At 25.3% G+C, this 26364-nt stretch overlaps 1 protein-coding gene and 1 long non-coding RNA gene across 2 annotated transcripts in view; both read left to right on the top strand.

Moving 5' to 3' along the window:
* The window catches only part of LOC105845326 (selenoprotein N), a 35409-nt gene extending 12398 nt beyond the window's left edge, over positions 1 to 23011 (top strand). The window contains exons 5-13 of the mRNA XM_065804751.1: positions 2347 to 2498; positions 3000 to 3041; positions 3650 to 3685; positions 6286 to 6446; positions 9321 to 9426; positions 9556 to 9659; positions 13180 to 13247; positions 13429 to 13530; positions 22227 to 23011. Of these exons, the coding sequence (XP_065660823.1) occupies positions 2347 to 2498; positions 3000 to 3041; positions 3650 to 3685; positions 6286 to 6446; positions 9321 to 9426; positions 9556 to 9659; positions 13180 to 13247; positions 13429 to 13530; positions 22227 to 22299 (844 nt within the window). The 3' untranslated portion in view covers positions 22300 to 23011. The remainder of the gene's footprint in view (positions 1 to 2346; positions 2499 to 2999; positions 3042 to 3649; positions 3686 to 6285; positions 6447 to 9320; positions 9427 to 9555; positions 9660 to 13179; positions 13248 to 13428; positions 13531 to 22226) is intronic.
* On the top strand, positions 18156 to 20912 carry LOC136084567 (uncharacterized). The gene is made up of 3 exons (XR_010640641.1): positions 18156 to 19492; positions 19956 to 20095; positions 20317 to 20912. It is a non-coding gene; the product is annotated as an uncharacterized LOC136084567 (long non-coding RNA).
* Positions 23012 to 26364: the final 3353 nt, after the last annotated feature.

Here is a 26364-nt window from a genome sequence, read left to right on the forward strand (position 1 = left end):
AGTTTTTGCGGAAAACATTAAACAGTAATTAATTAGATTATGTAGAAAATATTTTCACAGCAATTGTGAAATAATTTTTTTTTTTTTGATAAAACAACAGATAATTAAACAAATTTTTTTCTTCTTTCCATTTTTAAAAAAATTTAAATTTATTTTATTATATTTAAACTTAATTTATTATTTAGTATTAATGAACTCTTTATTAATACTCAATAATAAGTTATTTATTATTGAGTATTAATAAAGATTTTATTAATTTATTTTATTTATTTTAAGATTAATTTATAAAGATTATTTATTTTAAGATTATTAGTTTATTTTATTTAATTTATTTTAGGTTCTTAAAAAAATTTAAAACGCTCTGTTTTGCAATTATTTTTTTTACTTTTAAAGTTTCCAAACTATGTTAAAGTAAAAAAAAATTATTTTTGTCAAATTTAAGTTCTTTTTTATGTTCGTTTTCCATTCAACTATTTTGTTTATTTACTTTTCAAATCAATAAATTTTTTTTATTCCGAAATTTTATTCCGATGTTACGAAAGTGCTAATAAACAAAAGTTCTTAAAGCACCTAACTGTTTATAATTGCATTGTTGGATAAACCATAATCAAATAATAAAATAATTTTGCCTGAAGGCAAAATTATTTTAGATAATTTTTTATGTAAACTTTATACAACAAGTTTGTGAAAAGATGATTTTTTTTAGTTTTAGAAATGCATTTTAACAATAGTTTTTTCATTATCATAAGTTTTTAGATTGATCATAAAATAGATGCCGATTTTGCTAAATCCAAAATGTTAAAAAATTCTTGACAGTTTTTTTTTTTTTAATCATTAAGAAATTCACCCAAGTAAAATAAATAAATTAAATTAAAATAAACAATTGTCCCTCATTTAAGCAATGCTAATTCAAGTCCATATCAAAAAGATTCGATTTTTTGACTTGTTTAATTTTAGATTTTAAAATAAATATTACAGATTATTTATTGAATACTTAAAATATTTAGGTGTTACTAATGTACAGTTGTGGACAAAATAATAATATTTAGCAAAATAATTATTTATAAAAAAAATTGTTTAATCTTAAAACTAATTATAAGGTTTTTACATAATTGTAAACATATGTTGAATAGAAGAATCATAACATTAATTCGTAGCAAGGATTATAACTTTTTGTTTATTGACATTTATAAAAGATAAGATTACTATAAGGGTTAATTCAATGAAATATTCTCAGTAATAGAGAAATTTGATTTGATTTAAACAGAAATTATGTGGTGTGGAGAGCATTGTAGTGAAGAAAAAAGAAAACTGGTTGTAAAATTAAAACAAGAGGAAAAAACATTAATATATTCAAAAGACAGATTATTTTCATGTGATGATTAGAAACACATTAAAATAAAAAAATGCTAAAGAAAAACAACTGAGGATACAAACTGATTAATGAAACATGCTGAATGCTGTATTAGTCCAAGGCTGTTATTCAAAATAGGGGACAAGCAGTTAAATAATAATATTTTTAATGTTATTTTACTAATTTAGTACCACTTATTATCTATTTTTATTAATTATTTGCAATAAAGCATAAAAATAATAAATACTGTGTCTATATATATAAATACTATATTTTGCTTTTTTAAAACATAAAATTAAATACTATGATATAGTGTTCAACCTTTTTTTTTTGTAGTTATACAACTTCAGTAAATACAAGGAAAAAAAAAACACAAAACAAAAGAAAAAAATTGTTGGTGTATTATTTTGCATCTAATTATTTCATTATTCAATATTATTTGATTCAGTATTACATTTTCATTAACAGTAAGCAGCCCTCAGAATAATGGTTGGCATTCGGCAATGTTGACCTCAAAATGTTTGAGGTCAGGCAGAACTTACTTCTATGTTTTATGGTAACCCCTTTGTGTCAAATTTATTTTGCCGACCTGATGCCGATCTCTTACAGCTTAAGGTTAGCAATTTATTGCCGTTCTCATTTTTCCTAATTCCCAGGGTTGCATTAATTGTTTATCAAATACGAAGGTTTGTAAATTTTGGGCACACTACTATTATGTTGTCCGCAACTGTAACACAACTTAAAGTATAAAATTTTATTTTAATTTTTTTATCTAGTGTATACTTGTTTGCATAAAATGTTCAGTGTAGTTTTAAATTTTTTTTTATAGTCAATTCATATATATGAGAAATATATAAAAATTTATAATAATTAATAATAAATTTATAATGTAAATTATATCTTTTTCTTTTTTCTTTTTTTTTTTGTTACAGGTATTTTTTTTTTTTTTTTATGTTAAAGGTTGTATCTTTTAAAATATATTCTTATTATAGGTTGCATTCTGAATTTCAGATCAACAATGAACCAGATTTGCCATTTTGGTTTACTCCTGCTGCTTTTGTTGGAAACATAATTATTAAAAAAGATGGTTCACATATTGTGTCTTTTAATATGCATGTACCAAATTATCATAAACTAAATGTTGGTAATGAGCTTTATTGTTCATAAAAAATGTTTATGAAGCAAGGCAAAAAGTGCACATCTTTTTTTAAAATATATTAGCAATAAAGGGAAAAAGTGCACATTTCTTTAATAATTTGCTATTAATACTTATACAGAGTGCACGTTTTCGTTTTTTTATAATTTTATCTTTTTGGTTGTAAGCTGAAAAAAAAAACCTTCGTTTATTGCTATGAAAAATATGCAATTAATTTGATTGGATATTTAAAAAATGCATGTAAGTGTTAAAAATGTTATGCAAGATTTTTATGTTTATCAGAAAGAATATTTAAATATAAATAGTTGTTGAAAAAAAAAAGTTGTAGAAAACACGCACAAAATCATAAAAGTAAAAAAATGAAAAAAGGAACACTTTTTGCAATTCTATATTTTTTATCCAAAAAATTGTATGTTAATTTATTTATTGTAAATGTTATTAATTCAGTCTTTTAGTACTTAGTATTTAGTACTTTATATTTTGTTTGAGATTTGGAATGGCTGACCAAACTGAATGATAAAACTGTTACAGGTTTGTATTTTATTTTTATTAAGTTAACATATTTATTTGCAAAGTTGACACTTAAAAAGGGTTTATAGAAAATAAATTATTTTTTGGGTAAAAATAATTTTTTATTTTTTGGTGTTTGATGCGAGTGTTTTTTTTATTTTTATTTTATGGTTTTGAATTTATAAGTTTATAGTACAGTGCAGTGAAATTAAATAAATAATGAAAGTATAAATTATATTATACTTTCTAATTATTTCATTAAGTAATTAGTGAAATAAATATCTGCAAACTGGTTTTGTTTAATCAAGATTACTTAGGTTTTGACAAAATTTGTGTTTTGCAGGATCAGATGTGAGAAAAAAAAAAAAATATTTCAAAATATTATGTACAAGTTTTTAAAAAAAAGTATTTTGTTTCGAAAAAGTGTTAGTCAATAAATAACTATTTGTTTTTCTGCACAATAAATAAGTCATTTAGTTCATAGTAAAGATAAACAAATTTATAAATTATTATTAACAAAATTTGTTTGATTTATTGTTTCTAATATTATATGAATATATATATATATATATATATATATATATATATATATATATATATATATTCACAAATTTTTTATTTGTTTTTAGATGGGAATAATGAATTTAGGGAGCATGTTGACATCGGTATGCATAAGTTTATATATATACACACTAATATAAATGCAGATTGGCTTTATATATATTATGTATATATATTATATATACTTTAATATATATATATATATTATATATATATGTATATATATATATATTATAGATGTATTATATATATAATATATATATATATTATATATATATATATATATTGTATATATATATATATATTATATATATAATATATATATATATTATATATATATTTTATATATATATTATATATATTATATATATATATTATATATATATATATATGTGTATATATATATATATATATATATATATATATATATATATATATATATATATATATATATATATATATATATACATATATTTTATATGTATTAATGAACAGAGTATTAATAAATTAGTAAAAACACTTATCTAATTTTTTATTTTTTATATTTAAGAACATCAAAAAAAAAATTAAATTACCACATAATAGTCAAACCTAAAACTTATTTAATTGATTTCAAAAAAAGCTTTTGATAGGTTGGAAAATCATTGTTTGAGAACAATTTAGGAAAAATTATAAAGGTCTCAAAAATTTGAGCTTATTAAAGTCAAAATGTAGTTTTTACTTTTAAGTATTAAAATTGATTAAATAAAAAGTATAACATTATCATAAAATAATGTTATACTTTTTATTTAATTTCAAGCAAGCAATTATTTTATTTTATAAGAAATCAGTATCTTAACCACCCATTAAGAAAAAAGTAAAACTTTTCAAAAGAAAATTGCAAAAATAAAAACAGTGATATAAAGACTGTGCTTTCAAAATACAATGTTAATGATTTACTTGAAGTTGAAAGTTTTGATCAGATTTTAAAAACTACACTAGATAGGAGCAGTTGATAAAAATGTAGTTTATTGCTACAAATTTTCACAATAATACATGCAGTGGAAGCATAACATCAGAAAGTTTTTTATTAGATATATTTGAAAAATAGAGGTACGAATTTGTGTAGTTAAATTGAAAAACAAAAATTAGTTGCAACAGGAAATTAAATAGACATTTTAACTGCTATTCAAACCATTAATATTAAAGATTTTACCAACAAAAAAATTTAAGGTTGCTTATTTTATTGCAACCTCAAATTATATATGGTGTAATCGTTGGTTAAGCTTATAAAAATAAAAATGTTTTTGGATTATTTAGAAGTAAAATTAAAAGTACTATTTATTTATATCATTTTATTTTAATTTTTGTTTTGGGCGACTTAAAATAATGTGCCAACAAGGCAAAATATGGAAAATGTTAAATATAAATATAAAATATGGAAAAGTGGAACAATATAAATCTTTCCACCTTTAATTTTGAGAGTTCAATGCAAAATATAAAAATTTATATTGTATTTTATTAAAAGATTATTGTCAAGTTTTTCTTTTTAATTAGGGTTTTTTTTAGTTTTTTTTAAACAGGGTTTTTATGTGCATTATTAGGATTTATTACAATATGATCCTCATAATTAATTGCACAAACACAAAAAGTGTAACAAAACACAAAAAGTGTAAAGTGTTACCAATACAACAGTTAAGTGAAAATTACAAGAATTAAATATGATTGTTTGGAAAATAATATGATTGACTACTTTTCAATATTTTTCATTTCAGCTGATCAGCTGTTGTTATGACAACATTTAAATTTTTATTTACAAAGCTCTTTTATTCTTCTAATCGATTACTTTTTAAAACACTTTTTATCTTGTTGTTTAAAAAAAAAAACAATGTTAAATTTAGTTAGATCCAAAGTAAATTTAGTTGGATCAATTTTTAATTTTGAGCCTCATTGGTTGCTTTCATCTGTGTTTTTATTATATTGGTTGCTTGGATCTCATTAGTTGCTTGCATCTTTGTTAAGATAAAACTCATTAAAAAAAATAATTATAAATTCACTATCACTAACGCTTGTTCTAAAACTACGTTTTAAATCCTAAAGATAGATAACATCTTCTGACTACAAGATGTACTAAACTTGAACTAACATGACTAAATGTCAGAAAATCTATTTATTTTAAAATTCAAATTTTAGAATGAAATCGATTCAAACATCTAGTTCATTGACCAAATAATAATCCAAAATTGATAGTAACTGCTTGACTTGCTATAATTTTTTCAAATTGTTTTGTTAATACTTGGAATGCACTGTTCTTTGGGGAGCCAACTGCAGTTGTACCAGCTAATAATGAACTTATATTTTGTATCTGCTTTGTTTAAATATTACTATTAAATATTTTAATTATATTTCTATGTATATTCAATGTTGTTTTTTACAAAATGGCTCAAAACATAGTTGAATGTGTGAAGATCTGGTTTTTATAGTTTTTTAAATTTTTTTGTTTTTGTTTTTTACAAATTTTTTTTTATAATAATCTATTATTAGTCGTTAAAAACATTTTTGTTAAGCAATTCATTCATATAATCATTCATTCAGCATAAAATCACACTTAATCAAGATATTCGAATCTATTTTACATATATATATATATATATATATATATATATATATATATATATATATATATATATATATATATATATATATCATATATCATATGTTTTAGGATATATTGAAAAAATGGAAATCTTTTCAACATGCTCTTCAACTCTTCAAAACAGTTTTAACATGTTGTGTAATTCAACAGAAGATATTAAATGGTTTGAAGAAATTGAGCCTATGAAAATGTTCAAGATTCTAGAAAAACAATTTTATCCATTCAAAGAAGTAATATAATTTATATATGACTATACGAAGTTTGTATGATTTTTGTTATTAGTGATTTTTGACCAAATATTTTATATTTTACAAATGCGTATATATTTATATAGCAAACATGAATTGCTCAAAACAAATAAATGATGTATTTATTTGTTAGTTATACAAAGTTTTATCTAACTCAACTGATTAACAAACAATAATTTAACTATATAACTATGTATCTACATAAGTACGTTGAACTTTGTACCAAGTCTAATTACAATTGTGTGTTTATCTCAAATTCTTTTATGTTTTTAAAAAAAATTAAGATATCTTAAAGATTTTGATAAATGTTATGCAATCAAATTTAAAAAATAGTTATCACAACATTCAAAACATCCGAATTGCCTGCATATGTTAATATGATGTAACAGATGTTTTGGTAACATACTTATTTTTTCAATATTAAGCAAATACTAAATCTCTTTCAGATGACAGTTCCTGTTGCATTAACTTCATATTATCATGCATCAGTTACATTGAGGTGTAGAGTACTTTATACCTCATTATTTTAGCAAGTTTCAACTAAATAAAGCAATAAAATATTTTAACTACCAGTTAGCTACCAGTGGTTGTGGATCAGTAGTGTTCAACATTATTAAATACTAGTTGCATATTAATTACAAGAAAAAATTTATATTATTAACTTTGATATATATTAAATTATAGCTAAAACACAATTGTTTGAATATTTAACATTCTGAATTTTATGTAACATTTTACCTTTTTTAACCAAGTTTATTACTATTGGTTAAAAAGATAAAGTTTATTACTATTGGTTAAAAAGATGAAGTTTATTACTATTGGTTGAAAAAGATGAAATATAAATTTTATTGTTAATTACTCAAAAACAGATTTTTGTAATTTTTTGACACATTGAAGCTAATTAAATTATTTATTTCAATAATTTTTTACATTTTTTTTAATGGACACTCTAATAGAAACTAGCTATTTTTACTTACTTGATTGTAGTGTTGTTACAATTTTTAAATAATTCAACTCTAGACTAAATTAACTAAAATTAACCTTTACATTTTTGAAATTGAATAAGTTGACTAAAAATTGGTTTAGTCAAAATATGGGCATAAATTTTTTTTTTCAAGACAAATTGTAATAAAAACAAAAAGGTAATTTATATTCGCTTTCTATTTTCTAACGTCAAAACAAAATGAGATTTTTCAAAGTTGACTAATTTTGAATTTTTTGAATGAGATTTTTCAAAGTTGACTAATTTTGAATTTTTTATGTTAAAATCTTTTTTAAATGAAGTTAATTTCTTGCTTTTTAATAAGATTCCTTATAATTGACCGATAACTTTCAATAACTCGCTGCTAAGGACGTGCTTCCTTAGGTACAAGTTCTTCATAAATGGCCAATGGCGTTCAAAGTTTTACAAGTAATATATGGTATACCATATAAGGAGCAAATTCTCAATTTGAATATAGTTGTGCTTTTTGGCAACGTATCTACCTTTTGGCTGATAAAATATTGCAGACCTGGCAGTTGGGAAAAGTTCTTTTTGCAATAGATTTCATTGTTTTCAATTATAAACAAGAGTCTCTGTTTAAAAGTTTATATAGTTTTTTGATAGATGAATTCCTTTAATTTTTCCATCCATCGATTGCTTCAGAGTAAAAAAAGTAGTAAAAAAAGTAGTTAATAAATTAATTAGCATGTTGAATTTCATTATGTTCAATTAATGTAATGAAACTGAATATTTAACTCATAAATGTTTAACAAATATAAAAAATAAAAATAAAGCTAAACTCTTTATATATATTTTAAAATGGAAAATATTTTTAACTTAAAAACTAAAAGTTTTATTTTTTCTTTTTGCCTAAAGAAGTCATTCCCATTGTAAGTCATTTTTTATAAATATATGAGTGCTCAAAACAATCTTTCATTTAACATTTTTTCTATTCAATTGGTAAACTGTTGTATATAATGTAAGCAATGCAAATTTGTCTTTTTTGTTATGCTTATATCGAACTTAATGTTCCAAAAAAATAATAATAAATTGAAATCTTAAGTTAATACAATTTCTGTTAATCAAAGAAATAGTGGACTTTTTAGCGTAGGTTTTAATGTAGTGTGGACCTAGACTATTAACTTATGGCTAAATCATTAATGTTTAATAACTTTGTTAAAGGGATCCCCAAGTGCCAAGACAAGTTTTGTTCATATTAAAGAGTATGTTTAAAAAAACGTTTTATCAAAATTTTTTTGATAAAAACAAAATAATTGTGTCAATATAATATATTATAATGTATAAAAAATGCGATTTTTTTGGAGTCAAAAAAATTGCATATACTTTAAAGAATTATTCTAAATTATATATTTAAAGACTTATATATTTAAAGACTTTTTCTAAATTATATATAAATTCTATATTATAAAAAATTCTGATTAAAATGGAGAAGGCAAAATTTGTCTAAAACCACAAAGTCGTTTTTCTTGGTATACATTATTTTGTTTTAATCCAAAAAATTCAGCTTAAACATTTTTTTTTTTTAATTCTCTTTAACACAAACAAAACTTCTCACAGAACTTAGGTATCTGTTTAAAGAATAAAATTGTTGATAAACAAAATTATTAAAGATTGGTTTCATGTAATGTTACATGAAACAAATTTTTTAAAGATGTTATTATCATTAGTTTAACATTTTTTGCATAGTTTCTTTGGTAAAAGAATTATGTTTATTTTGTTTTCATTTGACATTATGGAAGTGTTAGGCCTGATTTTTACAGCCAGCTTTATGCATATGGTATCTGGTAGAGGGGTGGGCTGGGGGTTGGTTGAATAAAGTGTTATTTTTAGTCTTAGTTTATTTTTATTTTTAGGTTCCTTACTTTTCATTTAATGAAACTTTTAAAATAGCTGAAAATGAAAAAAAGCTTATTCATCTTATTTTACTTTGGGGATCTCTTGATGATCAGTCATGCTGAGGTTAGCATTTTTTTTTACTAGTAAACTAACTGTAACTATGGATTCATTTTTTTAAACTGATAAACAATATCTAACAATTGTTATATTTTTTAATCATTCAATTTAAATCTTAAAAAAAAATTTTTTAAGGTTCAGGGCGGACTCTTAGAGAGAGTGCCTTAGAGAGTCCGCCTGTTATGCAACTTCTATCTGAAAGATTTGTTAGTTGCTGGTCCCTTGTAGCTGATATGGAGGTAATGGTTAATAATTTAAATTATTTTAGAAAATCTTTTTGTTTTTAAGTTGTTTTTTTTGTGTATGTCAATACATATATATATATATATATATATATATATATATATATATATATATATATATATATATATATATATATATATATATATATATATATATATTATATTTACTGTATACACATCAAGGCTGAGGAGTGTTTGCTAGTTGCAACCCGGGAGGGTAAAAAGAATATTAAATAATGCAAAGGTTTAGAAAAAAAAATCATGCATGTCTCTAAATGACTTTGCCATTAATCATTTCTATCTGTGCAAAAATTTGCACAGATAGAACTTACACAATTACAACTAGAAGTTTTGAAAAATTCTAAAGCTTGTGTGCATCCATACTAAAGTGGGAGAGCCACTAAACCTTTGTTTACATCAATTCTATCAAACATCAAGTATGAGAATTTATTGAATAGTGACGATAAACTTGGTGCATTATTGTAAACTTTTTTTTCAATCTTTTTTTCTACTTCAATAGACAAATTGCTGTTAGTTTTGAAATAATCTGAGTTAGGCATGTCATTGAAAAATGGCAGCTGCATCTTGCTTTTTTCTTCATTAGAACATTAATGTTTCTAATAAAAAAGATGTACATCTTTTTCCAATATATAAATAGAATTGTAAAATCTAAAACCTGCAATTGTAAGAACATTTTTTTATAAAATGATTTTAATAGTGCTTCAACTGTGTCTGGTTTGGCTTTGTATAGATTGATTGTATGTATTGATAATTTATCTATATATATATACATGTATATTTTAAAAGTGTAACCAATTCAGGCATAACATTATTAATGTAAAAAAATGCTATAAGAATTAAACAAAAAAGTTATATGCCACTTAGTTGCGAGATGAAACCTTTGTACATTAAAAGTAACATAAAACATGATAGACTAACATTATTTATTTTTATTAACATAAAACATGATAAATAAAAAGCTTTATCCAAAATGTCAATCAGCCTCAACTGTTTTACAAAATCTGAAAATTACTCTCTACTTTTCTATGTAAGTACATTAGAATTGTTTTAAGTCCATACTTAAATCATAAATCTAATTTTCATATTTTATACAAAAAAGCATTTTCCAAAATTCGATTAATGCATCAGCCAGGTCTTACCACTAAAGCCATGTTTACAAAAACTTTTTGGCGTCTTTGTTAATGTATTGTCTAACTACACTTATGATCTATCCTTAATTAGTTCAGGCCTTCAACCATACCACCAACTCCAATATAATCCCTTATTAAAAAGTATTCTTGTCCATTAGTACTTGATAGGAAAAAATTGCTCAAACTACATTAATTATTTTGTTCATATAAATCATTCAAAGTCAACTAAATTAAATGATAAAATAACACAACTAGGTTAAACAACATTAACACTAAGGTGAGGCTAAAATAAGGTCAAAATGAATTCTTTTGCACAGAAGCTAAACTTTTTAAAGGATTACCAGTTTATTTGAAAATAATTGACAATGCAGAAGATTTTTAAAAAGGTTGTTAATCACATTTATTCATTGTTTTCAAAAGTGTATCTAGATTAATCTCTAACATTTTTATTTACCAATAAATTGACATTTTGTTTGTGTTTGTTTTATAAACACTTAAATTAATCTATCTTTGGGATCGTCCATAAATTATGCAATGCTAAATTTATTTAATAAACAGATGTAAGAGATCTTACGCACATTTACGCGGCAATTTTCATTAAACTAAATGAGTTTTTTTGATTTTTTATTTAACTTAAGGCTCTGCGGGGTAAAACTTTTGATCTTTTTTGTTTTGTTTATTAGTGACTTTAGCGTTGTGTAATTTATGGACAACCCCTTTATGCAAAATTTTTAACATTACTTTTATAGCAGTATTTTATCATGTTTTAAACATTAATTTATTTTATTTTATTAATTATAATCTTATTTATTTTATCACAGGAAGTTAATGGAAGTTTTTTTATATATTGAGAAAGTTGGTTCGAGTATTTTAGAAGAAATAAAGTTTTTGATAAATAATTTTCTAATTATTCTGAAAGCAAATTAAATCACAATTTAAATGGCAAAAAATGTTGTTTTGTAAACAAAGTTTTGTATGTGAATATTAAAAAAAAATTTTAATTCAATAGTTTTTGAAAATATTGTTTAATATCAAGTAACTTTTAATAATAGACTGATATTTTTCAAATTCATTTGTTTTACCATCGATATCATCAAGTATGGGAGTTAAAATCAAAGAATAGTCACAAGCTCAGCGTAGTTTGGTTATCGACTTGTTCAAGCAAGGTAAAACATTTAGGTTGATAAATAAAGTGACTGGAATGCCATTAGGAACTAATCTAATTTAAAAGTACAAAACATTTGGATATGTGAAAAATCAGCCAAGATTCGGAGCTAAGCGTAAAAACACCATCCAGAATCGATCAACAAATTGTCAAGATGGTGGCATAAAAACCAGTTATTATCAGCAACAAAAGCATCAAGCATTTTTAAAAAAGAATTTCGAATACAAGTGAGTCCATAGACTATTCAAAATCGATTGAAAGAAGGTGAATTTAAAGCAAGAGTTCCACGCAAAAAATCATTCCTTTTGAAAACCCATCAAAACCCAAGTCTACAGTTGAGGAGGCTACTTTTGTGGTTACAACCCTCCCTCAACTCTATAACTCCGAAACACGAACCTTTACGAACAAGGCTGCTGCACAGAGAAACAAGTTGAATTTGCTAAAAATTAAGTAAATATGTTGGTATCATTCTGGAAGAAGGTTTTGTGGACTGACAAGTCAAAATTTAATCTTGTGTAGTTGGATGGAGCTCAAAAAGTATGGAGAAAAAATGGTGAAGCATTCGCACTCAAATGTATTCGAAAAACAGTAAAGTTTGGTGGAGGCAATCAATTGGAATGGAACAGGAAAGCTGGAGTTTATTAATGGAGTTATGGACTTTGAGGTTTATGTCAATATTCTCAATAAAAATCTTCTGGCCTCAACTAAAAAACTGAGGTCGGGAAAACATTTTATCTTCCAACAAGACAAGGACACGATGTCTAAAGAGAAATGAAGAGCTAAAGATCATGCTCCAAGAAGCTTGGCCTCCGATCAATCCATAAAGAAATAAGTTGAATCAATGCAAAATTGACTTGCAGAAGTCATAAAAGCTAAAGGTGGTCCAACTAGATATAAAATTTTAAAAAAGTTAATTACTTGGAGAAAAGTTAAATCTTTAAAATTTTGTTCAGATTTTAATGTTGAAAAATTGCATAGTTTAAATATATATCATTTAGTTTTTAGCAGTTTAAGCTAATTACTAGTTGTTTTTTTTCTTATTAAATTCATAATAAATTTTGCTTTCATAATAATCACAAATTTTTTTCTTATAAACTAATCTTTTTTCTTAAAGAACCTGACAAAGTTTATTTTTCACAATAAAATATTTGTTTGGATACTTATATCTCTAATTTTTTTTTTATTGTTTTTTTTTTTATAGGAACTTGTGAATCTTGATCCTCTGTCAGATATTAGTAGAAATGCAAAAAATGCACTTGAAAGCTATAAGTAAGTTTTAGTATATTTAAAAGTATACATTTTTTGTTAAAAATTTGTTTGATAAAATATAACACTTTATTGAATACTTTATATTTTTGTTTTTATTTGTATTCATGTAATGTTTTTGTATTAGCTTAATTTTTGTGTGTATTTAATTGTTATATGTATGTGTTATATTAAATTTTTTTAGGTTTCCAGTTCAATCAATTATCTTAACTCCTAATGGTTCAGTCATTCACAGTGTAAATGCAAATGATATTTTAGATAGAAGACAATATGATCTATATCGAAGGTATTTTTTCGAAAATAAATTGTGTTGACATGAACTAACATTTTTTATGTTTTAAAGTCATTTTTCTGAGTTTTTTTAGTACAAATAATTCTTTAACAAAGATTAACTAAATTATATATATACTTATCATAAAAGCATAGAGGTTATCTGTCTGTCTGTGGACATTTTTGTTTTCCGCGGTAAACTCGAAAACTATAATGTATAGCGAAAAAGTAAAAAATAAACTGTTTTCTAATGCATTCGGTGGGTAATCTTGGTAAACACAGTTTTTTGTACCATTTCATTTTGATGTCAAAAAGCGTCAAATAAAATTGCGTGTATAACTACTGATTTTACATTTTATTTTACATTGTACTTTACATTATATTTTACATTGTATTTTTTATCATATTTTACATTATCTTTTGCATTATATTTTACATTATATTTTACATCGTATTTTTTATCATATTTTACATTATCTTTTGCATTATATTTTACATTTTATTTTACATTATATTTTATGTTATATTTTACTTTATACTAAGTTATATTTTATATGTTGTGGCCGGGTATTCAGGGGGCATTGTAGAAGTTTGGCAGCAGGTTACAAAGCGGGCTGTGTGAGGGGCAGGTAGCCTGCGGGCATTTTAGTAGTTGTGTAGCAGGCAGTGTAACTTGCGATTTTGTGGGTGGTTAACCTGCAGGTTTTTTAATAATTTTTTGAGCAGGCTCAGTTAGTTAGTTATGTAGCCGGCTACGTATATCGACTTATGTTCTAGAAACAATTGAAAACAGTTAAAACTAATAAAAAGCATCAACCAATTATTTCTGCGATTGCGCGGCCTATTGCTTGCCATACACAAATATGACTCCTCAGACCATGACTTTCATTGAATTTTTCACAGTTTTCTTCAAGCAGTCAGTTTTCTAATGAGATCTTCAAACTGCCTGGACTGATCTAAAAGACCGCAATTTTGAACTTGTCAGAAAAAACCACCTGAAAGAGATGTGACTCAACAAAAGACTGAATATTTGGCACTTGTGATCTTCTGTTTAAAATCATAGTTTTACATTTCAAACAAAATCATACTAGTAAAACGCGTCTGTATCCTTGCTCCAATCTTCTTCTGTTCAGGTTTCATGCTCTTTGTCTTGGTGTAGTGACTTACTTTTGAATACACTTTACAGCTCTTAAAGAGTCTGTTTTAGTGAAGACAGCTTTTTCTTCATCAAACTTACAGTTTGTACAGAAACATTCAGTTTTTTGGCGATTTCATTCTGCTTCACTCCACTGTTTTCACTGTTAGCTTTTCTTCCTTGAACTCCCATTTTACATATGTTTGATTCATCACTAATAATAAATTCAATAGATTTGTTGCACAACATGTTTATATATATATATATATATATATATATATATATATATATATATATATATATATATATATATATATGTATATATATTTTTTTTTTGTTACTCACCTCCTCAAGGCCGATAAAGCCACTACAGATGAGGAGGCTAGTTAATAGTGGTTATAACCCTCTCTCAACTCTTTAACTCCGAAACACGAACCTTGACGAACAAGGTCGCTGCGCGGAAAAACAAGTTGAGCGCGGTACTACCAGGGACGTATATATATATATATATATATATATATATATATATATATATATATATATATATATATATATATATATATATATATATATATATATATACAATTTAAATGAAAAACAAGATACAATACAAATACAACAAGATAAGTGCTGCTTTTGTTGGTAAATGTATTAAGTCAAAGTTCTTTAGTATTGTTAATTTGACTCTAGAAGACAAAGCATTTTTTATACTTGTGTACTCTAGCCATGGGCATTTATTCAAATTTTGTGAGTTATGAATGTCAGAGAAGTTTCTACTTGTTCAGGACTGAAAACCTGCTTAAATTATAAAGTTTGTTTTTTTTCTGGAAAGAAATGAGAAGTCAGCAGTAGAAGATATTAGAAAAAAGTGTGATGAGAAAAATGAGTGGTCGAGAAGAATTTTTGTTTTTTGTTTATTATCAAGTAAAAAATGAGTGCTCTAGAATAATTTTTGTTTTATTATTATCAAGTAAAAAACGTAATATTTATAAATCTTTTCTTATTTAAAACTTTAAAAAATTTAGAAAAACCTTTTTTCTAAAAGTATTGTAGTTATTTTTCAGATTGACTTCCTTTACAATGTTACAATGTTACAATGTTAGTGACACAGTTACAAAAGACCTTATTTACGTTTAAGACACTTCAAGCTTCATGCTGGATTTAATAAACCAACATTATTTAGATCTCTAGTCTGTTTTTGTTCAAATTTTTACATGCAGATGAGATGTTTTTCTATGTATTTTATCTTTTATAAAAGTATCACTTCAGATTTATACCTCAATAGTGGCATTGTCAAATGCTATAGGTAAAATGTACCAGAATCAAACTTCTGATGTAGTTTTTAGAAGTATATTAGGTTATGCAGCAAAAAAAGCTTGTCTTTCGTGTGAAGACAAGTGGAGTTTGTGATAAATTAAGAAAACTTGGAAGCCTTAGCTATTCATATCAAAGATACACGACTGAAAATTGAAAAAAACAAGAAATCCAAAATTTGACGAATGTAATTTATTCAGAATTCTTTCACTTGGTTAAGATTTAGATCTTAACCAAGTGAAAGAATTCACTAATCCAAAATTTTGTATCATCTCTTGAATTACTTATTCTGATAGAAATAATAACCACACTGGGCTGCTCACTCAAGAAATTGTAGGAGTTCTCAAAAAAAAACTTTTATTTTTGGAAGGGTTGGAAGATACACATACTCTTGGGTCATGTGCAACCCTTTTTTGGATTCCACAAATGTGGCTCTCCTTAATTTGCTGAACAGTGGCGAGAATGGATTTTTTTTGAATTCAAACTTACACTGAATAAACCTAAATGGCAAGAAGAAAATAAAGAATGTGGAAGAAGTCTCTTCTCCTGTGAATTAATTAAATGAAATAAGTAATCGATAGTTAAATTATATACCAAATTATATACATTAAAGTTGTAAAAATTTAAAGTGTTTTTGTTGTTTTAGATTGAGCTAAATTTGTTTAAAATTAATTTTAGTAACAAGTTTTTTAAAAAACATTTTTTAAATAATTAAAACTTTTAACAAGTATAATAGGTTTAAACCCTTCAATTTTGTTCTTTGCCCAATTTATAGCTTTTAAAGCTTTATTTGAATATGAAAATTTCTAATTTTTTAAGATTAATTTAAAAATGGTTTTATTTAATTGATACTACATTAGACCTGGTGACATTATCTTCTGTGACAGTTGTCATGTTGTTATGATTGTTTTGAGTATTTTAATTTTAGAATTAAAATAAAGTTGAAGTTGCTAATTATAATTAGAATTATTTTATAGATGAGTTTAATGCAAAAATTAGAGGGATAATAGGTTTTGAAAAATGTTTTTAAACAGTTTGTTCATTTGGTTATCACTATTTGTAGAAGAGACGTTATTCTTATAAAAGAGACGTTATTCTTTGTGGAAGAGACTTATTATTTGAAGATGAAAAAATTTGTGATTAACAAAGAGACCAAGATAAATGAGTTTCAGACGATTTGTTTTATAGTCAGTTATGAAAAAAATTCTGAAAAAAGGAAAAATGGAATTGTAGACTTTTTAAAAAAGCATAATATCTGTTAGACGATGTTTCGTCTGACTTTTTTTTTCCCGTGAACTTTGGGAAGTCAGACGAGAAAACTTTGGTTTTAGCGCTAATGCAATTTATCATCTACCAGAACAAATATGTTCCTGCGGCTTTGCTTTGATCTTTATGAAATACCGTAATGTTTCGGGGGGTTTTATTTTAAAAATGCGCTAAAATTTATTTTATTAAATTATCAGTGCTATTCAGAAGCTATATGTCAAGCGAAAAAGATAATTTAGAGTATGCTTTTAAATAGTTTGTGAGTTATTTTGTATTAAAAGAAGGATTACCAAAAATAATCTTTAATAGATCTCAGCAATTGCGTAAATTGTTTCGTTTGCCAACCAACAGGCAGTGAAAAATCAATTGTGTTTTAATGTCTACCCTTTTTTACCTTCACTTTAAACTTGTTAAGAGAAAGACAAGCACCTGATAGTATTCGATATGAATATGTATTAAGATGTGCAATAGTAAAGTTTTAGTTGTTTCTCCGCTTTTGAGTTGAATGAAAGATTGATCTTTCATTCAACTCAAAAGCGGAAAACAAATTAATTCAAATCAAATCAAATTTATTCTTAATAAAAGATCTTACATCAAGGATATTTACTAATAGTAATGATACTAATCTCAAGTAAACACCTATCAAATTTAATTATAATAAATAGTGATAATAAAAAAAAAAGTAAAGTCAGATAAAAGGTGATAATTGTAAGAAAAGGAAGAAATAATAGTAACTGTAAAAGTTATATAACGATGTTAACCACAAAAATAATACCAACAACAATAATATAAATAATAACTATAAATAAAAATTATTTCAGTAATAATAACAGGTTAATAATAATATTAGTAATAATATAAAAATAATATTAGTAATAACTGATATTATAATAATATAAAGTAAATACAAATTAAATTGATATTAATAATAATAAAATATCAATGATAATAGTAATTATTAGGAATATATTTATATAATGATATAAAACAATAATAATAAGGAACAACACTAGTATTTATCAAAATTTAACAATAAGAGTAATAATTATAATAAAAGTCATTGTTACAAAAAATGTATAACATATAAATATATATATGTATACACACACATGAACACATACATATATAAATATATACACATACACACATACAAAAACACATACACATATACACACATACACTCACTCAATTATATATATATATACACATATACATACACATGCATATATATATATATAGATATGTGTGTGTGTGTGTGTGTGTGTGTGTGTGTGTGTGTGTGTGTGTGTGTGTGTGTGTGTGTGTGTGTGTGTGTGTGTGTGTGTGATATGATATAAAACAATAATAATAATGATATAAAACAATAATAATAAGGAACAACACTAGTATTTATCAAAATTTAACAATAAGAGTAATAATTATAATAAAAGTCATTGTTACAAAAAATGTATAACATATAAATATATATATGTATACACACACATGAACACATACATATATAAATATATACACATACACACACATACATACACACACATACATGCATACACACATATAAATATATATATACACACACATACACACAAAAAAAACACACACATATACACACACACACACATATATATATATATATATACATACATACACACATACATACACACATACATATACATATGTATACATATACATATATACACATATACATACATATACACACACACATACACATATACATATACACACACATATACATACAACATACATACCCATATACACATACATAAATACATACACATACACACATATATACATACATACATACATATACACACATACACACGCACTCACATACATATATACAAATAGACACATATGTACACACACATATAGATGCACATATACATACATACACATATAGAATAATGTTATAATAATATTTATATCATATTTAACAATACAAAAGCAATAATAATAATGACCCACAATAATTCCAACATTTTACAAACAGTATCTATCCAAAAAAAAAAAGCATGAAGACGGGTTTTAAATTGTGTAATAGAGTTTAGTGATTTAAGGTGAAGAGGTAATTTATTCCAAGATTTTACGCATTGGTTTGTGATTGATTTATGACCGTACTTAACCGAAGAATTATTTGGGATAGATAATTTAAGGTTTCATATACACACTTAGTAAAAAGGGAATCAAAGTAGCTTCTATAAAGCATAATCAACAAAGAAAAAATATTGAAGATGATCAAACAGAGGTAATAATTATCATTATTATACATTATTTTAGTTACCAAATAAAGTTTTTCATTTCTCTAGAGAAGGTCTAGTTATTGCTTGGTAATTACCCTGAGAAATTATTTTTTTCTGAATTATTGTTCATAAATTTTGGAATTTTGATTTCATTTTTCTGTAGAAAACATATAAAATATTTTTTAGTGAATGCAAATAATTAATCATTTATTGAGAAATTTTTAATGCTAAATGCATTTAGATTGAAATTGCATTGAAGATTAGAAATGCATTATTATATTTCATTAATTCTAAATGTGTTAAGCATTTATTATGAAATATTATATTATTCTGATATTGAATTTAGATATATGGTATTGAATTGAATTTGATATTGAATTGAATTTTATTTGAACACATGCTTCAAGTAAATTTTTTTTTTGAATTATGGAGTGTTGTTTATTGTTTAAAAGTATACTTTTTTTTTAGATAAATTACAATGAAGCAAATGTAATATTTTGTTTACCTGAAGCCATTCTAACAACTTATAGATCAATTTTCAATGACTCTGCCTTTAAACAGAAACTTGTTGCAGTTGCAATTAATGAAAGTCATTGTGCGAAAAAGTGGTAAGTGATTTTGTTATATAGATAAATTTTCTACGTAAAGTAAACATTGATATTTACAACTTTAATGTCAGAACTTCTTGTAATACATTAAATTAAATTAAAATTAAAAAAGTTTTACTCATTGAAAGAAAAGATAAATACATTACCTATAGCATTATATAAGTAAAATCTTGTGATTTACATGATTTTATTTATACCTTATTTGTCTGTGATTGTTATAGATGTTCAAGTACACAATCAGATGCATTTCGGTCTCATTATAATAGACTCTCGAATTGCTATCACTTGTCCCTAAAAGAATTCCAGTATTGGCATCGACAGCAACTGCAGCTAAAAGTACTGCTGACTTTATTATTGATAATCTTAGTATGCATAGTTTGGTTATTATATCATCTACACAAGAAAGAAGAAATATTAAATACAGCCTAATACATATTGAGTCTAGAGATCCAGAGAAATTTTTCTACCCAGTTGTTCAACATATTCTTTTGAATACTTATTCAGCTAAAAGAACTTTAGTCTTTTCTACAACTATGACTAATGTGAGATCAATTTATTGGTATTTTCACAAAGAACTAGGAGAAAAATATAAAAGCTATCTTGATAGACCATATGGTCAATTTCATTCCAAAACAGATGATGATTTTAATGATGAAAAATATAATAATACAAAGATCAAGCTTCAATTTGTTTGTTCAAAAATATTCTTTGATCAAACTTTATTTGTTTGTTCGAAAATATTCTACAATCCGTTTCTTCTGCCTTTGGTATAGATATCAATACTCTTTGTGAGTTTTCTTTAAGAATTTCACAACCTCTTGATATGACATTTATATTTTTTTGCTAATATTCTTTTTACATTTGTATAGCATGTTTTACAAATACAATGATAGTTATTTGAATAAGTTAGCTTTTCGTTTATGATTTTTTCTATAATTAGGTCAGCCTCTGTTATTTTTCCCTTATTATCCCATAGATTAATTTTCATAGAATCATCATCATAGGATGAATACTTTTGTGTGATATCATGAAGATATAAAATTCACATGTTTAATGAAGGAGGTAAGAAAACCTCAGAAGGTTGTGACCTTTTTTTTGTTAATGGTATAATGTTTTTTTGTTTTTTTTAAGCAAGAAAACATCGTGGTCATTGCATTGAAAATCAAACAACTTATCATCCATTTATTAAAAATTGGATACCATATTGCAATAAAAGAGTTCACCGAAACTTATGAGTATATAAAAAGCAAAACAAAATGTTTGAATTGAATAAATTAAATTTGAAGTTAATCCGACTTCATTTGGCCACTACTTATGAGTAAGAAAAAAAAAATGAACTTATTATTATTTTTATAAATCTGCAATAAGAAAAAACTTAAACAATGTGTCTTTTTTTAGTTTGAAAGTTAAAAATACAGGTTAACAAGATATATTTCATGTATCTTGAATTTGATAAAATTGTTGATAATTTGTTGAAAATAGTTGATAGTTGGTTTTTAAAAAGTTTATTACCCCCGTCCTTAAACCTGCTAAGCGTAAATATTTTTCGCCATTATTAATTTTTTTAAATAACCAAAGTTTTCTCGTCTGACTTCCCGAAGTTCACGGGAAAAAAAGTCAGACGAATTATCGTCTAAATATCTGTGTGATGAGGCTAAAAAAATTTCTTTTTTAATAACTAAATTAACAGGTATTTATCTAAAGAAAAAAAGTTTAACAACAAATATATTGCAAAACTTAAAAGTTCTTGTCAAGTACTTGTCTAGTTACACTAAAACGATTTTTTAAGTTAACTAAAATAACTCTATGTAATTATGTAATATTGTAATGGTTTATGTAATATTGTAATAATTTATGTAATTTGTAATGATTTATGTAATATTGTAATAATTTATGTAATATTGTAATAATTTATGTAATGTTGTAATAATTTATGTAGTTATGTAATTTTTTTCTATTCTTTAAATACTTCTAGTATGAATGTTTTTTTAAGTACCAATACTGGTTTTTATTAATCTTACCGGTTGTTACTATTGTTACTGGTTGTTACCAATGTTACTGGTTGTTGTCATTTTTATATTGTATACAAAAACTAAAGCAAAAAGCTAACTGTTGTTATATGTTTTTTTAGTGATCCCATAGGAAACGCATACTTAAAGTTTCTTAACGAAGGACTTGAGAGATCCGTAAACAGTGTTTTATAACAGAAGATTCAGAGCATAAACTTTTAATGTCTTGTTATGCTGTTAAATGTTTTACTTTAATATTTATCTTTAATATTTAACGATAGATTTATTGGTTTTAAAGTTTCATTAGTTGTTTCAAATTTCAAATAGTTAGTTAGGCTTGGAAAAGTTATGAATACTATTGACTCTGGCAAAAAAGGGAATGTCGGACGATATTAACATTAGAAAAACATAGAAATATGAAGTTTTTAAAAATTTAATCTTTTTAATTAACGAATTTTATTATTATTTTTAATTAATATTAATGTTCTATTTTGAAAATTAATGAAGCAATTAATGGAACTTATAATGTGGATTTTTTTATGTAATTTTTTTAATTTAATGTTTGCTACATATTATAAAAGTTATTTATTTTATATCATTTAATATTAGTCTGTTGTTCACTGCTAAATTCTAATAAAGTATTGAGGCCTCAAATTCGGCAATCATTTTCAGTACACTCTGTATTTTTTTAGGTAATCATTTTCAGTACAATCTTTATTTTTTTATTTATTTTGTTTATATGTTTTAATGATGATTTTCACGGCACGTGTTTTCACTTGTGATGATCGGATGCGTTTACATGTAAACTTTACAATTTTTTATTTGTATGTTGTTAATGATGAATATTATTTATATATCAAAAGTATAATGTTTAGTTTTCAGCTTCAAAGCATTTGATTATATATGATTAGATGTGTGATCTTTTTTTCGCATTTTGTTTATTCCACTCGATGTAGTTAAGGCATGGCCGTCTGTACTAACAGGCCTCGTAAACGCGTTAATCGGGGCCTGGGGCTGGGGGCTAATCTAATACTCTTAAGCTTATCTTGTAAGTTCTAGCGATATCTTGGTTAATTTTCAAATTAAGTAAAATATTATCTTGTTTGAATCTAAAATCTATCTAGAATGCCTAAAAAATGTTGCGTCACCTACTGTAATGGTAATTACAATAAGCAAAATAAAGAAAAAGTTTTTCGATTTCCTTTTTAAAAATTATCGTTGGATGAATGCCATTCCACGAGATAATGTACCTGACAGCCCAGATACAGTTGTTTGCAAAAGACACTTTCCACCTGGATATCCAACAGTTACCAAATTTGGCCATAAAAGGCCTCGCGATCCTCCATCAGTTTTCACATGTGTCAAGCCTAGTTTGATACCTACTTTTCCGCCACCATTAAGAACAACTTTTAAAGCATCTTCATCTGTCCGGAACATTTTAGCCGATGAACTTGATATGGTTTTAGCTACTGATAAGATTCATGTTTTAAATCATTACATCAGAAGCTACAAAATAAAGAAATTGATTTTGGTGTAGTTGATATAACTTGGTATTTTGCTGGTGAATATTTGCTAATCATTCAGTCAACAGACTTTGAAGAAAACTCTTCGATTGTCAGATTTATGCTTAAGATTAAGAATGATCTTACTTTTGAGGGATACTTTTGTGGAATTAAGTATAAAATTGCATCTCTATCTCAAAATAGGATTTTCATAATTGATTCTTGCTCGAAATTACAAGAAGCTATTAATTTTTTGAATAACTTAACAAAAGGCAGAATCAAAATTATGAATCTTTTGCATGAACTCTACTACAATTGGGAAGAAAAAATACAACACAGAAACTATTGTTAAAGCATTTGATTATTTTGCGATTTCAAGATCATTATATGAAAGATTAAGGGAAGATTTTGAACTTCCAAGTATTTCCCTCTTAACAAAGCTAACTTCAAAAATGAATTCTGCAATGGACGATATAGAGTTTTTAAACTCAGTTTTTTCAAAGCTTGACAATGAAATGCAAAAAAAGTGTATACTTTTAATTGCTGAAGTCTATGTTAAATCTTTGCTTACTTATCATGCTGGCTCAGTCTTTGGTAAAGTAGTAAATAAACCAGACTCTTTAGCAGCAACTGTTTTAAGTTTTATGTTAGTGTCACTTTATGGGGGGCCGATTTCTTTTCGAACAAACTCAATTTGTCTTAAAAGGAATAAAGAGCGCTGGAGGGGTACCTGTAGCCCTAATATGCGACAATAATCGAGTAAACCAAGCACTATTTAAAAAGTTTGATTGTGTTGATCCATGGTTGACTAAAGATAATATGTTCTTGTTATATGACTTTGTGCATTTACTTAAATCTGTTCGTAATAACTGGATCACAGAAAAAATTTAAAAGTTACGTTATGAATATGATGGGAAAACGAAATATGCATGCTGGTCTAGTATATTAGGCTTGTTCAAACTCGAAGGAAATAGCATTGTAAAATTGTCTAAACTTACAAGTGTGTCTGTTGCACCAAAACCTATTGAGAGACAAAAAGTGTCTACTTGCCTATAAGTCTTTTGTGATGAAACTGCAACTGCTCTAAAATCCAACAGTAGCATAAAAGAAGCAGACGATACCATTACTTTTATTAAAATATTTGTAAGATTCTGGAAAATTGTCAATACAAAAGGACCTTATGCTGATATTCGATATAAAGATCCAGACAGAGCACTTATATCAACTTCAGAAGATGCTAGACTGGGATTTTTACTTTCTCTAGCAACAATGGCAGAACAAATGTCCAGCAAACAGGGAAACAGACAATTTCAGTTGACTAGAGATACAGGTGCAGCTTTAGCTCATATGTGTCGTGGTTTAGTAGCCATTACTAAATTTTTGTTACAACATTCTTTTAAGTATGTAATACTGGGAAAACTTACAACTGACCCACTAGAAAAAATGTTTGGAAAACTTCGACTAGGATCTGGAGGCGCATATTTTATCAATGTGCAAAATGTCGTAGAAAAAGTTAACATTCAAAGAGCAAAATTAAGTCTCCATATTGGTATAGATATTGATTCTTTATCTGCAGAAAGTGGACATAACTGCTAAAAATGTGGATACTTTCTTAGCAGTAATGCTATTGATATATTTGACAATTTGCCTAAGTTAGAAAAGGGTTTGCAAATAGATACAAAAGCAGGATTAGTACATATTGCTGGATATATTGTGCAAAATGAAGTGGAAGAGCAAGAAGAATTTTACTATGGAGAATTTGGTGATTATACTGCAGAAATAAATTGTGGAGGTTTGAAGATAACAAATGACAATGTTTGTCAGTGGACTATTTTCTCTTATATATTATTTCATGAAATTGTTAGTAAAGTCTGCCGAAAGTCACTTTGCAATGTACTAATATTGATATCAGAGTCTTTTAACTTTAATATGGAAAGAAAACATGCTATTTCGCTTTCAAACATTTTTTAAAAAAACTATGTTAGTTTATATGCAACAAGGTCGTCTAAAGAGCCACAACAAAAGATTTTGAAACTTTCAAAGTAAACCTATCGATTTTTTAACAACTTTTGTTACATATGTGTTTTGTGTATTTTCTACTTATTATGTGATTTTGGTAAAAAATATAACTTTAATTTATAGCTTGGGAGTTTTTTTAAAAATTGTTACAATCTTGCTGTTACTTACACTTTGACTAAAAATATTCAATTTATGTTTTTGCACTTTAAAATATACTTAGGTTTTTTTTTGTATGTGTAACACCTTGATATATTTCCTATTTTTTCTATGTATATGTACAATCAATGATTACGTGATTTTGTATGATTTTTAGCACCTTAAAGCTAGGGAATGTTATACTAGGTTTAGTTTTTGTAGATAAAGGTTTATAGCTAGGGAATGCTTTTTTTTATTTTCGTGTGTCAACTCGTTATTTATAAATTGATCTTATTTATTTAGTAAGATAAAAAAAATTAGCTTAAGTTCATGCGTACATTCAGTACGCATGAACTTAAGCTAATTTTTTTTATGGTAAATGGTTTTTTACGAGCAAAAGTTCATGCAATCATAAACTTTTCTTTAGTTGTTGTTATTTTTTGATGGCCCTCAGCCCCGGGCCCCGATTAACGCGTTTACGAGGCCTGTTAGTACAGACGGCCATGAGTTAAGGTAATTTTAAAATACTATAGCGTCTGTATGATATTTTGTTGACTACGACATATTTCCGTTAAATGATCAGGTCTGTAAATTATAAAAAGAC

Source organism: Hydra vulgaris, chromosome 09 (assembly GCF_038396675.1).
Source record: "Hydra vulgaris chromosome 09, alternate assembly HydraT2T_AEP".
In the NCBI taxonomy this organism is placed as follows: domain Eukaryota; kingdom Metazoa; phylum Cnidaria; class Hydrozoa; order Anthoathecata; family Hydridae; genus Hydra; species Hydra vulgaris.